This window comes from Natrix helvetica, assembly GCF_964273705.1.
Source record: "Natrix helvetica genome assembly, chromosome: 5".
NCBI classification, from domain to species: Eukaryota; Metazoa; Chordata; class Lepidosauria; order Squamata; family Natricidae; genus Natrix; species Natrix helvetica.
The window spans coordinates 144,165,671-144,181,803 of record NC_138551.1 but is presented as its reverse complement, the minus strand read 5'-3'; the positions used below and the strand labels follow the sequence as shown (position 1 = coordinate 144,181,803).

Sequence of the window (16,133 nt, the reverse complement as noted above, 5' to 3'; positions counted from 1 at the left end):
AATATTTTTTTGCCTCATTGCACGTCCACCACATATGATAGAAAGTGCCTGGTGTTTTTTTCTACACTTCCAACAATTTGGGGCCAGATTTTTGAACATTTTGGAAAGCCGTGCTGGGGGGAGATGCCATCTGTAGAACATAGTTGTAAAACACAGTTCAGACATTTTGGAGCAGGGTGGATTTGATTTAAATCACTAGCAAAAAGGCTTGATTTTTTTTAGCCGATTTTTAAATTATTTTTTCCCTTCTACAACACATTACAGTCATTATATCAACATTGTTATGTCATCATATCTGTGTAGGTATATAACATTTCGCTTCTATATTTACACACCTTTATACACAGTTCTATATATATTTATATATATATATATATATATATATATATATATATATATATATTGTTTTTCGGCTTAATTAATGTTCTTGTTTTGCAGCCGTTTGTACTAATTGGAAACAAAATAATACCCCCTGGGACGAATTAGTAATAAAAAAAAAAAACTTGGGATTGTGCAGAGATGGACAAATTAACACTGAAATTAAAAGATAAAGAGGAGTCGGAATATTATGAAATTTGGAGCAATTGGTACAAAAAGGCTTGATTTAAATCAACGCGATTTAAATCATAATTCTTTAAAGAGGCAGCTTTTGTCTGTCCTGCAGCAGCTCCTTCTCTGACCTGAAGTTGACTCACCAACCGTCCCGTTCACTTTAATAGGACAGCTGGTGATGTGTCAGTGATACAACAAGGTGACGGGCATGGCAGGTAGCAGGTGAGTGGATGCCCGCTAACGGGCGCTGCCACGAGGGATCTGAAATGACAGGCGCTCTTTAATTGCAAGGACCCATTCTTTGCTGGTAGTTAGAATCTTTAATACGATTATTTGCAAACAAAGTAAAGTTTTTTTTAAAATATATTTAGTTCGCAGAGCCTGGATTCATTGAACGAGTTTACCAAAAACATAAATGTTGTAGACTCTACAGCCTCATGCGACACAACTAAGTTCCATTTCAGGTCGAACAAACTAAATTATGAACGTATCTTAAATAGAAAACTATCTTTAGATAGATTTTAACTCCAAAAGCGTTTTATTCAAATAGGTTTTGATCAGTGGTGGGTTCCTGCCGGATCGCACCGGATCACGCGCGCTCCCTTTCAGCGCTAAACCCGGATCGCGCGCTCCCTTTCGGCGCTAAACCCGGAAGTACGGTGTTGCCCCGCCCCTGGCGACGCGACGACGCTTGCCTGCGCTCCACCAGCTCGGCTGGGAACGGAGACGTTTCTCTGCTCAGCAATGTCTTCAGTGGAGTGGTGGCAGCCTGGCAGGCTGAGCCTGCGTCCCTTTCAGGTGCTCCGCTCCGCTGAGGAAACGTCTCCGTTCCCAGCCAAGCTGGTGGAGCGCAGTCAAGCGTCGTCGCGTTGCCAGGGGCGGGGCAAGACCGTACTTCCGGGTTTAGCGCCGAAAGGGAGCGCGCGATCCGGTGCGATCCGGCAGGAACCCACCACTGGTTTTGATTAAAAAAAAGAAAAAAAACCCGATTTAATTTTTTTTAAATGATGTTTTTAATTTTTTTTTAATTACCTATTTTTATCCACCCTGCTTTGGGGGCAGCGCTTCAGTACCCCCCCAGTTAGCTTCTGGGCTGCGGTTCAATCTGAAGATCTCTTAAGAAGAGGAGGAGGAAGATGGGAGGGAGATCTCCCAGCAATCCATGGGAACTTCACGGTCCGGGAGACCAGCTCCGAGTAATTTTAAATCCAACAGAACCCTAATCTCCTTCAAAGAGGGGGGCTCAGAATTGCCTGAATCCGAGCCAGGCCCCTCTCTCAGTCTGGTCTACGGCGCAAGGGATTCGAACCGCCGAACCGCCGACTTTTCTGATCGACAAGCTCAGCGTCTTAGCCACTGAGCCACCACATCCCTAGTAGATTAAGATTAAGTATAGCCTTTATTATCATTGTACACCATGTATACAATGAAATTGGTGTTAGCCTCACTGGTGCAATCCGTGACCAAAAAAATCCAAACAACATAAATAGCATAAAGAATAATCCCTATGAAAGTAATTAGAAAGAAAAAGAAAAAAAACTACTCATACTTTTCCATGTGACGTGGAGCAATTGTGGTTGTGTTTAAGAGTCGGACAGCCCAAGGATAAGAAACTATTTTGAAACGTATTTGTTCAGCTGGCTATGCTTCGATGTCTACCTCACAAGGTTGCTGTGAGGATAATACGATACAATAGTAGAGTTGGAAGGGACCTTGGAGGTCTTCTAGTCGAACCTCCTGCCTAGGCAGGAAACCCTATACCGTTTCAGACAAATAGCTATCCAACATCTTCTTAAAGACTTCCAGTGTTCCTTCCATAAAAGGCAATAGGGAGGGAAGGTAGAGCCAAGCTCACCGCCTTCTGGGGCCAATGGATAGAGGGGACCAGGGGCCACTTGTACCGAAGAGCTCAGGGCATCTGCTCCAGAGGGAGAGGGGGTTGAGGACAGGTGAAAAGGGTGGGAGGCTCACCGTATCCACGACCGCTTCGGACACCTCCTGGAAAGACTCCGAGTTGACGTCTTCCAGGCGGGGGCTATACTCGATGGAATGGGTGAAGTTCACCAGCGCCCGGAAGTAGACTGCGGAGAAAAGGGAGCTGGGTGAGGAAAGGCCTGGCCACCCTTCGCAGGGCAGTGCCAACCTCCCACCCACCCTTACTTCGCAAGGAAGGGATGAAAGCCTGCTCAGCAAACCCTTCACACAACCCTCTTCGCTAGCTTCCTGGCTGCGTGGCCGGAGCCCAACGGAGGCCCTGCCCTGAAGACCGTGGTGCCGAGCAGATGTTTGAGAGTGATTAAGAAGGTCCAGTCCCCCCCCGGTCCCCGAGGAAAAAGTCTGGAGGACACCCAGCGTCACTAGGCGCCTGTCCCTCAGACCTTTTCCTCCTCCGAGGCAGCTGCGGGGGCATGCGAGCCAGGAACCGAGGTCCTCCACCCCCAGTTTTCACAAGGGTAGCCTGCCGAGAGGCCCCGATTCCAGCCCCAGCTGGACGGCCAAGTGGCCAAGACCGAACTCAGCTGCGGAGAGGGATGGAGTGGGAAAAGGCCCAAAGGCCAGCCTGTGTCTCAGGTGCCGGCGGCCGCAGCCTCGGACCCCAGCCCGCTGACTTCCTCCCAGGGCTTCCCGTTACAAAGCATCTGTAGGCCGTCTCTGGTCATGCCCTGGTCTCCCCACCACCACCACCCCCGTTTGGGAGGGAGAGGAGAGGGGCCAGCCATGGAAGAAGGAGACTGGCGGAGACAGGCGGAGCTTCCGCTGGGGGAGAGGGGCAGAAGGACAACCTGGCTGGCTGGGGAGGCCCCTTCCATGCCCAAATCCAGGACGGGAAGGAGTCCCTCAGCCTGGGCAGCCGCCGTTCCCGGTTCACGCCGGGTGAAAAATACCAGGGAGGGAGCCCAAGCGAACCTTTGCCCCCCTCCCACCCACACATTCTTAGATTCCAGGATGCCCACCCTTCTCCAGGGCCGCCAGTAGAACGGGGGGGAGGGGGGCAGAGGGGACTGTTGTTCATCCCTCACTCATAATGGTCCCATTCAGAGCTCGGCTGCCTACTGTGCCCCTGTGACTTGGCCCAGCCGCTGCTCCAGGGCCCCACCCGCCTGCAGAGTCACCCTGAAAGAATGTTGTCTTGCCCCTGCATTTGAAGGCACGGCGGGGGGGGGAGGGAGAGGAGGGGGGGCCTTTGCAAGCCTCCTGCGCTGGTGGGGAATGAGCCAGGCGTTGCCCTGCGCGCGCCCTGCCTCTTTCCTTCCACCACACCTCTGCAACCCGGCATGTTCGGCTCTATTCGGAGGAAGGAAAACACCTCCCCTGACTGCCTGCAGAGTGCCACGGCTGAGACTAGGAGGAAAGGCTGAGAAATCTCTTTGGGGGTGTGTGTCTCCCTGACTCAGTCGTTTCCCACCCCTCCCACCGCACAAGCTCTTTTGGGATGAGAGGGCTGCGGGGCTTCTCCCCCAGGGTGTGTTTGGGGGGTTTGGGTTAGCACATCTGGACTGCCAGATGTAAAAGGAGGGGGGAGAGAGACGAAGTCTAAGCCACAGCCGTTGCAAAAGAGCAGAGTGAGTCAGAGTGAGCCCCCAACGTATAGTGGTGGGGGGACCGAGGGCACAGCTCCCAGGTCCAGAGGTGGGGATGGGAAGCCAGGAAGGCTGGCCTGCAGTACAGGCCGTGGCCCTCCCACCCCCTCCTTCCCCACACCGCTCCGTCTTCTGCAGGGGGCACAAAGCAGCGCTGGAGTTTTGCCTCCTTTTAAGGCGGCGGGGAGCTTGCTTGCAGCTGTGAAGGAGAACAATGCGGAAAGGGCTCGGGGCTGAGTCAGCTTCCCCTGGCCATGCTCAGAGGCCCTGGACCTTGCAGGGAAGCTTGGGGGGGTGGGAAGGGGGAGGAGAAAGAGACTGAGTGGGGGGAGTATTTTATCTGAGATATGGGGAGCAAAAGCTCACAACCAGAGAAGAGACCCAGAAAAGTCACTTTGGGACATGGCCCCAGCTGGCAGAGTTCTGCCCTGCACCTCTTAACGAACAGAGGTTCGGCCTCAATGGAGTAATAGGTTGGTAGCGAAAACCATACAGGCACCATTCACAGGAGCCCTCCCGCCATCTGCCTCCCCCCCCCCAGGCTCGCTGATCGCATGCCAAGCCAAGTCAAGCCGAAAACTGTGTTTTTGACCCCTGGGCCAGCCGCCAAGGAGCCCTGCATGCTAGGTATGCCTGGAGGTGGGGGGGGGGGAAGAGCAGGACAGGATCGGCCGCGGACTTTCCTGGCTGCTCACCCATCGGGAGTGGCCCATGTCTCCCGGAGAGCTCTGACGCCCATCCCTTCCAGGGCACAAGGGGTCCCACTTAAAGGTGGTATTCAGCAGGTTCTGACCAGTTCTGGAGAACCGGTAGCGGAAATTTTGAGTAGTTGGGAGAACTGGTAAATACCACCTCTGAGTGGCCCCTCCCCATCTATTCTCTGCCTTCTGAGTCTCAACTGATCGGGAGGAAATGGGGATTTTGCAGTATCCTTCCCCTGAAGTGGGGAGGGAATGGGGGATTTTGCAGTATCCTCCTGCAGTGGGGTGGGAAAGTAGATTTTGCAGGGGAATGGAGAATTTCCCCTGGAGTGGGGAGGGAATGGAGAATTTACAGTATCCTTTCCCCAGGAGTGGGGAGGGAATGGGAATTTTACAGTATCCTTCCCCCTGGAGTGAGGAGGAAACAGAGATTTTGCAGTATCCTTCCCCTGAAGTGGGGAGGGAATGGAGAATTTACATTATCCTTTCCCCAGGATTGGGGAGGGAATGGGAATTTTACAGTATCCTTCCCCTGGAGTGTGGAGGGAATGGAGGATTTTGCAGTATCCTTCCCCTGGAGTGGGAAGGGTATGGAGATTTTGCAGTATCCTTCCCCTGGAGTGGGGAGGGAATGGAGATTTTACAGTATCCTTCCCCTGGAGTGGGGAGGGAATGGGGATTTTACAGTATCCTTCCCCTGGAGTGGGGAGGGAATGGAGATTTTGCAGTATCCTTTCCCTGGAGTGGGGAGGGAATGGAGATTTTACAGTATCCTTCCCCTGGAGTGGGGAGGGAATGGGGATTTTGCAGTATCCTTTCCCTGGAGTGGGGAGGGAATGGGGATTTTGCAGTATCCTTCCCCTGGAGTGGGGAGGAAATGGAGATTTTGCAGTATCCTTCCCCTGCCATACCCACCAAGCCACGCCCACCAAGCCACACCCACAGAACGGGTAGTCATTTTTTTTTTGAATCCCACCACTGGTCCCACTCCTCTTTTGGCCTGGACTTGATTTCTTTGACCTCCTCAGCCTAGGATCCTATAGCCGTCCACTTACTGAGCGGAGACTCATCGTCCGGCTCGGGGGCAGCCATGTTGGCAGGCGCAGGGGGCCCCGCAGGAGAAGGAAGAAGAGGAGAAGGAGGAGGAGGAAGAAGAAGAGGAGGAGATGGCAGGTCTGCAGAGGCAAGAAAGAAAGGCAAAGGCAAAAGGAAGAAACATCTGGAAACAACCAGCCGAAGGCGCAAGGCCAGAAGGAGACGACAAACACGGATTCGGCCCATTGCAGAAACTCCCCAACCTCTTTCTTCTCCCTCTTGGCCCTGACTAGCCACCCCACTGCAGGACCTTCTCCTGAAGGCTTCTCCTGAAGATCCACCACAGCCCAAGGAAGCCCAGAACGGAAGGCCTTCATCCTCCCTCCTTGGGAAATTCCCCAGTTTTTCTCAGGAAGCCGAAGCCACAGGGCATCTGATAGTAGCCCCGTCTTTCAGCCTTGACCCACGGATGACGTGTGGGAGAATGGCTAGACTGAGGGTTGGGGGAGAGAAACACGTCCCCAGATTTGGTGTATGAGTGTGCTGGTTTCACACACCCACACCGGCGGGCCTGGGCTGATGGAAGCCAAGCTGCCTCTGCTGAACCGCTGCACCAGCTGTTCCAGAAAGAAATGAGAGAGTAGGAGTGGGGGAGAGACGCTGGCCCTGCTTTCTGGACTGAGGTCGTATGAAACAACTGAGCCCAGAGTTGGCCAGATCACTTGCTGCTTCCCAGGGGGGGGGGGGGGAAAGGAAGAAACAAACAAACACAAACGCACATACCACATCTGCGGAAAGTACAGCAGCGATATGAAAATTGGGGAGGGGGTGTTGAGTGCGGCAGAAAGAGCCGGGTTTAAGAGAGGACATCCGAAAAGAGCCACTTTCTGAGCTCCACGGGGGAGCCGTTTTTGCATGGGGGTGGGGGGGGCAGGCAGTAAAAGCCTGACACCCCACCCATCCCAGCCAGCAAAACTTCCAGCTGCCGGCACTGGCCGCAGCAAGAGGAACCGTCGTCCGAGGCTTCTCGGAGGGACGCGCCCCCTGCGCTGGGGACCGTAACCCTAACGCGGAGGGCTGAAAGCAGAAACGTGGCCTCTTTGGTGTTTTTCCCGCGCTGCGAAGGCCTCAAAGAGTGAGAAAGCATCTCTTCCTCCCTCGCCAGAAGGCCGTTCCTGGCGAGAAGGGTGGAAGGGAAGCCATCTGCTAGAACGCTCACAAGAACAGGCAGGAATCGGCCCCAGGGACCCTTCCAGACAGACCGGCCCGCAGCCCTTCCCAACCGCGCCCCCGGATGATCTGCTCCCTGCGCTGCCAAAGAGATTCTTGCACGTGGACCGGCTTTGGCCTGGGCTCCCGAGAAGCACTGGGAAAGCAGCTGTTCCCAGCATCCTCGGCGACTAATTCGGACCGTCAACCTGGATCTCAGAAATTTGGAGCAAGGGGTGCGAGGGGCCTCGTCCAGAACCAGATCCTTCGCTGAAGGACGAGCTCCGGGGGCACTTTGGAGAACTGCAGAGGGGGCCCTCCTGCCTCCCCTGCCACCCTCCCTTTTCCACGAGATCTCGGACTGCTCCCCCATCCAAACGCCAGCACTCACCTGTAGAGAGGAGAGACTGGCTGGAGCTGGCCGGGGGCTCGACCGAGGTGGTCCCGCTTCCGTTTTCTCCGCTGCCGTACTCATCTGCAACAAACAGAAAGTCAGTGGGCATTCTGCCAGAAGCATTGGTGATAACCAAAAGGAAGATTATGGAAAGAACAGATGAGGGGTTTCGAGCCTTTACAAGATACCCAGTGAAATATAAGTTGCCAAGAGATGTCCCTACAAGATTTACTAAAAAAAAGCAATTAGAATACAAATACCACAAATGGCAAGAGAGAAAAGATTGTGCTACTCTTGGATGGATACAGGGGGATGCAATGAAATGTCATAATAAAAATTAATTTGAACTTATTTAGAGTGAGAACATTTTGCATAAAATGAAGGAATAATAGTTACAGTCGAATAAATGATTAACAGTGATAAAATTGTATACACATATATTAGATCGATAATATGAGATTTTATATAATTTGCAAGCGAGGACTACGGAGAGGACGCACAAAAACTTTGTAACCAAAGATAAACAATTTTATAAAACATGGGACTTATCTTATCAACGGTTAGACAAAGAATTTTATAAAGATGTATTACTACCGGGTGGATTTAGGATGATGTAATGAAATGGCATAATATACATTTCCTCAAAATTTAGAATATCTCACATCAAACGAAGTAATGACAGTTATAGTCAAATAAATGTTTAATCATGATAATAATTATATACATATATATCAGATCGATAGTACGAGATTCTATATAAATTGTAAGTGAAGACTGTGGTGAGGACAGACAAAAGTTTTGTAACCAATCGACACATCGTACGAAACTGGAAGATGGTTTTATGGTTTACGTTTGTCTGTACTTGTTTGTTTAAAAATAAAATAAAAATGTGTTTTGTTGTTTTTTTAAAAAGAAAGTAGGCAGCAGGAGGGACAAAGGGGGAATCTGAAGCGGCTCGGCCAGGCCTCCAAAGACCCCAGGGCAGTAATGGCTAACCTTTTTGTCACTGCGTGTTGAAAGCACGACCGCACCCATAATGCAATGCATGCGTGCCCCCCCGCCACCCCCCTGTGCACGTATGTGCAACCCCTCCTGCGCACCCCAGGTCCTTCCATGCATGTCTGTACGAGCCCCTGCACCCTGTTTTGGGCCTAGCAGGCCTCACTGCAGCCTCCTGGGAGCAAAAGTGGGCCCCTTGCTCCCCCCCTATGCATACACGCATGACCCCCTAGCACAGCAAACTGCAGCTCCGGAGCCGCATGTGGCTATTTCCTCCCTCTGCTGCGGCTCCGTCACCGGTCGCCGCCACATTTTTGAGAGGAGCTTCCGGGGGGTGGGGGGGAGAAAGAGAAGCAGAGTGTGCCAGGAGAAGACTCTATGGCAAGCGGAGGGTTTTCCAGTTGTCTCCACAATTGATAGGGCTTCCGATTATGACAGGTAGAGGAAAAAGGACGCCGCGCTAGGAGGAGACTCTATGGTGAGGGAACTGAACTTCCGGTCAGCTCCAGAATTGAACAGGGGGGCTTCCGGTTAGGACCTTTGTGGGTTCCCGGTGGTTTCTTTTCTGTGGGAAACGGGTCCAAATGACTCTTTGAGTGTTTAAGTTTGCCAAAAATCAGCTGGCCGGGGGGAGGTACGCACATACACGGTGGAGCTGAGATGGGCCGATGGCTGGTGTGCCCGGAGAGAGGGCTCTGTGTGCCACAGGTGCCATAGGTTCGCCATCACGGCCTTAGGGAGCCCCCATCCCCAGCTCATCCTCTTCCAGGCTCACCTCCAGAGGGGCCTCCCGCCATGAGATCCTCATCGTCAAAAGTGCTATCGTAACTCTTCTGGAACCAGTGCGTGATCTCCGACTCGGTGTCCTCCGGGAACGAGGCCTCGTCCAGTCGGCTGGAGGCCTGAGCCACCTGCAAAAGAGAGGAGGAGGGTTGAGGGAGGGGCTATCTTGCAGCCTCGGGCCCACTTCCTGCCCACATCCCAACCTGGCAGCTCCGGCAGTTCTGATCTAGGCTTCCCAGCAGCACGAAGCCGAGCCCTCGTCCCAATAAAACCTCTTTTATTTAATTTGCAGTCACAGACCTTATCTGGCTTGGAGAGCTGCCAGGCTGATATCTGCAGAACCTGGCCAGGAGTCTCGGAGAGTCACGAACCAATGAAGCGAATTAATGGTCTCCTGCAAACTCCACTCCCCTTTCGCTCCTCTTTTATTCCCTCTGGGAGGGGCCGTTCATCGTCCACCTTGTGGCCTTCCTCCCAATTCGACCCCTGTTCTTTAGCTGTTCCCTTCGTCTGGCAACTCTGTGCATTCGCACACTGGGAACAGGCTCCAGCTGTTCTTCTGCCTCACTGATGTCTGACTCTGAAGGCAGCTGATAACTGGCATACGGCTGGTTGTATAGGGGGCATAAGGAGCCCCCTCTCTGCCTCCGACACAAAGCCCTCATCAGAGCCTTCCCCAGACTTCAGGACTGGCCCATGTTCCTCCCCAACTTCCTCACTATCCGAATTTACTACCAGCTCCTGTGGCCACTGGCGGGCCACGACACTGGCCTTCTCTTGCCTCCCGATGCCCAAATCCTGGTTGCAAGATGCTGAGCAGAGAGCAAACTCCCTTCCGTTCCCCCTCCCCCATCCAGGCTGGTTTAGAGGGTTGCGACCCCCGGGTGCCATGCAGGGAAAACCCCTCCCTGCCTACAGAAATGGCCTCAAGTGAATTACGGCCACTTCACCGCCTTGGTAAGAGCCCAAATTGACAGACTTCAAAGGGGGCTTGTTCCAAAGGGCGCAAGAAGCCCATCGAGAGAGGAAGACGAGGGTCCTTAAAGTGCTCTGGGGCGGAAGGGCGGATGCTGTGACTCTCTGGGGCTGGGACCTCGAGAGCTGTCAGGGGAGGCATGTGGGGAATGAAGGAATGCTACACGAAACTGAATGCCATCCTTCATCCCTGCACCAAGAGAGGCAGGCAGGGTGGGAAGCAGATGGCACAGATTCTCAGCCAACACGGAAAACCTGAAGATGAGGCTCTGAATGGAACTTCCCACCCACCCCAGGACCCTGGGCATGCAGGAGCAAGGATTGGCCTCGGAGAAAGGATGCCCACAGCCACGCTGGCACTACTACCAAACAGTAGACCAGACCTGCAATTCTGATTAGGACCTTTGCAAATTGGGAAAGGTTATTTCACACAAACACAGCCACCATAATGGCAAAAAGAGGCTGAATTTGTGAGAACCCCAGGACTTCCTGGTTAGGTTCTCTGATTGTACAGGAAGCCCATCAAGGAGTCTTCTGCATTGAGTGTCTACCAGGGATAATCTCAGCCTGGGAAGGACAGATGCCACCCATCTCTCGGGTGTTGGGCACAGTTCACAACGAGAGGGCAATGCAGGAAGGGGAGGGCTCAGGTTGAGCATTCACTCCAGACAAACTCTCCTTGTCCTGGCCCCTCCCTTCCTGCCTTGCAGACAGGAGCAGCCATGCCCCAAGGATGCCACTCGAGGGGCAGCCACAGGGCATCCCTGCAGCAAGAACGGGGAATGTGCCACAAGCCCAGAGGTGGTATTCAGTCAGTTCTGACAGGTTCTGGAGAACCGGTAGCGGAAATTTTGAGTAGTTCGGAGAACCAGCAGAGGCTGGCCACGCCCCTGCTGCCTCCCAGCTGATTTTTTTTTGTGGCCCTGAACAGAAGAACAGGGGCTGGAAAGCAGGTTAGTGAGGTGGGGAGGGAATGGGGATTTTGCAGTAACCTTGCCACGCCCACAAAGCCACACCCACAAAGCCATGCCACACCCACAGAACTGGTAGTAAAAAAATTTAGAATCCCACGACTGAGCAAGCCTGAAATTCTTGCAGGGAAAAGCGCTCAACCATGGCCCCCAGTTTGAAAGGAGGGCAAGAGGCTCATGGAGCCCCTCTTTCTGCTCTCACGCCTTAGGAACTCAGGGGCAGACTTCCCCTAGCAATGGAGGCTCTGCCTTTAAAGCAATCCTGGCCTGCCACTTCTAAAATCAGCGCTGGCTTGGGGATGACGATGGGAGAAAACCACACATTTTAGAAGATGCCCATCGCCAGATGTTCCTGAGCCGGGAAGGGACGTGCCAAATGACCATACTTTGGGGAAGGGAAAATGACTCTCTGAAAAAGCTTGGACAGAAGGCGCACACGCGCACACGCACACACACACACTGGTGGCTGCAAAGCAAATAGAGGAGCCCAATCGCACCTTGCCTGTCTACCTAGGTTTCTCCCTCCTCGTGGGGCAGAGATGGTTCTGGGCTGCCAGGCAGGGCCCAGAGATGAGCAAGGGTTGAGGGGCTGGGCCCCCTGCCCACCAGCAGGTCCAGGAAGATTGGCACATTGAGCTCCCTAGTATTATGGCTCACCAGCAGCCAGCAGAGCTGGCAGCAGATTCAGACAGCGAGGAGGGTTGGGGAGGAAGATGAGCCAGTCCTGGAGTCTGGGGAAGGCTCTGATGAGGGCTCTGTGTCGGAGGCAGAGAGGGGGCCAGAGCCATATGCCAGTTATCAGCTGCCTTCGGAGTCAGATATCAGTTGGGCAGAAGAACAGCTGGAGCCTGTTCCCAGTGGGTGCATGCGCAGAATTGGAAGTCAAAGGGAACAGCTAAAGAACAGGGGTCGACTTGGGAATAACGCAGTGATGGCGAAACTTTTCGGCACCGAGTGCCCAAACCGGAACACGTGTGAATTTGTGTGTGCTGGAGCGCCAGAAACCAAAAGACAAGCTGCCCGACGCACACATGCCTGGTTTTTGGGGGGTGTTTTGTGCTGATTTTGGCCATTTTGGGGGCATTTCAGGCCGTTTTCCAGGTCGTTTTTGGCCTAAAAACAGGCCAAAAAGACTATTTGGGGGGCATTTTTTAGGTAGTTTCCCAGCGCTCCGGCACCTGCAAAAACCAGCACCAGAAACCAGAAGAGCAGTTGGCAACAGCACGCCTGCCCACTGAGCGTGCCATAGGTTCGCCATCATGGGAGTTAAGGCCACAGGTGGCTGGCCCCTCCCAGAGGAAATAAAAGAGGAGCGAAAGGGGAGTGGAGTTTGCAGGAGACCATGAGTTCGCTTCATTGGTTCATGACTGTCCGAGACTCCTGGCCAAATTCTGCAGATATCAACCTGGCAGCTCTCCAAGCCAGAGAAGGTCTGTGACCGTAAATCCTCCTTTGAAAGACTTTGCTGGATGTGAATGAGCAGAATTCACAGTCAATGAATAAAAGGGTTTTTTCCGGGACCAGGAGTTTGCTTCAGGCTCTTGGGAAGCCTCGATCAGAGCACCCAGCTGGGACTGGGAAGATTCCCCGAGACCCTTTCATCCCACTGAACCTTTATGCCTGCTGGTTTAAGGTAAGGAAGCGGACAGTCACAGTACCCAAACTTAGGAGAAGTTTTAAGAGCTACCTGGGCCCTCCATCTTCACCAGCCCTCTCCTCAAAGGGGACTCAGGTGAAAGCAAAGCAGCCACCGCCACCGCCGGGCCGCGGGACACTCAGGGCTACAGATGGGGACAGGAATTCGTCAAAGCAGCATTTTGCTATGCAAACACGGCCGGCCACATTACTGCAGGCTGGCCGGGCCGGGGACAAAAGACTGAGCTTGCCGGCATAAAAAGGGGATTTAACTGGACGGACGGTCTCTTTGTGAAAGGAAGAGGGGAAGTAGGAACTAGGGAACCGTGGGGCCTGGGAAGGCGGGCAGGGCAGCGTGCCAACCAGCCAGCAACTGTCTTGGTACGCGGGCTCTGCCTCATCCAGATGTTTGTAAGCTGGACAGCCAGTGGCCTTGGTCTGTTCAGTCTAACCATTGCCCGCTGGATGGGGGCACAGGTGGAGGAAGATGCCCAAGGAGGGGAGGGCCAACTCCTCGGGGAAGAGAAGGGAAATCCCTGCCCAGGCAAGAGAGAGAAGAGGGTGCCCGGCACTGCTCAAAAACTCTTGGGCACAGAGGGGGTTCCAATCATCTCACAAACCGCTCCTTTCACACATACACAAAGTCCCACGCTTGCGAAATCCTTCATGGAAAGGAAAAGGGCCTGCTGCCCGCGAAGACAGAAGCCACTTTGGGGTTCAGCCCTCATATTTGATCTTCAGCCTCCCCCAGGTTGAACTGAGGAATGACCAGCCTCGAAGACTACGGCATTCAGTACCAACCACTCTCAATTTGACAGCAGGAGAGCTGCAAAGGTAAAAGGTTCCCCTCTATAATAAATAAATAAATAAATAAATAAATATTTATTTCTTAGCCGCACCCTCTCCCGAAGGACTCGGGGCGGCGTACAATGAAACATATGAAATAAATATGGACAAAACAAACATATAACAGAGACATATACCGAGACATACACAAGGAGGAGGTCGGCTGATAAATAAAACAATTAAAATACAATATTTAAAAACCCCTAGATAATTAAATATAATTAAAATACCCAGTAAAAACCCGTCAGGAGTGATATGGTTAGATCAAAGTTGATCAAAGTTGAGCCAGGCCAGCTGCTTGGAATAGGTGGGTCTTAAGCTTAATACGAAAGGAGCGGAGGTCAGAGGTATTCCTAATATCCGGAGGGAGGTCATTCCACAGGGCTGGGCCCGCCACAGAGAAGGCTCTACTCCTAGGCGCCGCCCCCCGACACTGTCTTGTGGACGGCACCTGGAGGAGGCCCTCTCTGTGCGAGCGGATTGGTCGCAGGGATGTATGGGGCAGAATACGATCCCGCAAGTAACTAGGTCCTGAGCCATGGAGCGCTTTAAAGATTATTATCAAAACCTTGAAACGCACCCGATAGACCACAGGAAGCCAGTGCAGCTCGCGCAGGAACGGTGTCACATGGGAGTATCTAGTACTCCCCATAATTACCCGCGCGGCTGCGTTCTGGACCAACTGTAGCCTCCGGGTGCATTTCAAGGGAAGCCCCATGTAGAGAGTGTTACAGTAGTCCAAGCGAGACGTCACCAGCGCATGAGTGACTGTGCGTAAGGCGTCCCGGTCCAGTAGGGGGCGCAATTGACGCACCAGGCGAACCTGGTGGAATGCCCCCCTTGCCACGGCTGTCACATGGTCATCCATGGACAGCCGGGCATCCAGGAGGACGCCCAAATTGCGCGCCCGCTCCACGGGGGCAAGTTGAATGCCCCCAATGGCCAATTATGGAATTAATTGGCTGAACCGGGGAGCTGGTACCCACAGCCACTCCGTCTTGGAGGGGTTGAGCTTGAGTCGGTTGTCATCCATCCAGATCCCTACGGCTTCCACACACCGGGACATCACTTCGATGGCCTCGTTGGGGTGGTTCGGGGTGGAAAAGTACAGCTGAGTATCATCAGCGTACAGATGGTATCCCACCCCGAAACCACGGATGATCTCACCCAGCGGCTTCATATATGTGTTGAAGAGGAGTGGCGAGAGGACCGACCCCTGTGGTACCCCACAAGTAAGGGGGCGTAGGGTCGACCTCTCTTCTCCTGCCAACACACGCCGCGTCCGGTCAGAAAGGTAGGAGCCGAACCACCGCAAAACGGTGCCCCGGACCCCCAACCCCTCCAGCCGGCGCAGCAGGATACCATGGTCGATGGTATCAAAAGCCGCCGAGAGGTCTAATAGGACCAGGATAGAGGAACAACCTCTGTCTCTGGCCCTCCAGAGATCATCCACCAACGCGACCAAGGCCGTCTCCGTGCTGTGACCGGGGCGGAAGCCGGACTGGCGCAGGTCTAGATAATCATTTTCCTCCAGATGTCGTGGAAACTGGTAGGCCACCACACTCTCTACAACCTTCGCCAAAAAGGGAAGGTTGGAGACAGGACGATAATTGGCCAGCTCCAAAGGGTCCAGGGAAGGCTTCTTGAGCAAGGGTCTCACCACCGCCTCTTTCAAGGCGGCCGGGAGAGACCCCTCGCTCAGCGAAGCATTCACTAGGCCCAGGAGCCAGTCTCGTGTAACCTCCCAGGATGCCAGTACAAGCCAGGAGGGGCACGGGTCCAATAAACATGTGGTGGGTCGCAGTCGTCCACGCAATCTGTCCAAATCCTCGATGGCAACCAAGTCAAACTCCTCCCAGATCGATACCTCAAGACTCGCCACGGACGTCTCCATTGGACCACTAACAGGGGCCCAATCCTTCCGGATTTGAGCGATTTTATCCTGCAGATATTTCCCAAATTCCTCTGCTCTGCCCTGTAGGGGGGCCTCCCGCGGCCTCTGAAACAAGAGGGAGCGGGACACCCGAAGCAGGGCGGCAGGGCGGTTCTCCGCGGATGCAATGAGAGTGGCACAATATTGGCGTTTGGCCACTCTCAATGCCACAAGGTACGTCCTTAAATGGGCTCGTGCCTGTGTTCGATCAAATTCGGAGCGAGAGGATCTCCAACGACTCTCTAGACGTCTCTTGCGGCACTTCATCACCCTTAGCTCCTTGGTAAACCAAGGGGCTAGGGTGGATCGTTGCCGCCGGAGAGGCCGCAAAGGCGCCACCCGGTTCAAGGCCCCGGTAGTTGCATTATTCCACGCAACTACCAGGTCCTCTACCCGGGGGCGGGTCAAGGTTACAGGAGGTGGCCCAAGCTCCGTCTGGAACCTATCAGGTTCCATCAGGCGCCTGGGGCGGAACCATCTGGAACTTTCTGGTTCCGCCTCCCCGCAGCGGGAGGTAGC

General features: G+C 53.5%; 1 protein-coding gene across 8 annotated transcripts in view; it reads right to left on the bottom strand.

Moving 5' to 3' along the window:
* The window catches only part of HSPG2 (heparan sulfate proteoglycan 2), a 128,068-nt gene that overhangs the window by 90,910 nt on the left and 21,025 nt on the right, over positions 1 to 16,133 (bottom strand). For all 8 annotated transcript variants that reach the window (XM_081954564.1, XM_081954566.1, XM_081954567.1 and 5 more), the window contains exons 2-4: positions 9,247 to 9,382; positions 7,470 to 7,553; positions 2,524 to 2,633 (exon numbers count right to left, since the gene is read on the bottom strand). In XM_081954564.1, coding sequence (XP_081810690.1) covers positions 2,524 to 2,633; positions 7,470 to 7,553; positions 9,247 to 9,382 — 330 coding nt within the window. The remainder of the gene's footprint in view (positions 1 to 2,523; positions 2,634 to 7,469; positions 7,554 to 9,246; positions 9,383 to 16,133) is intronic.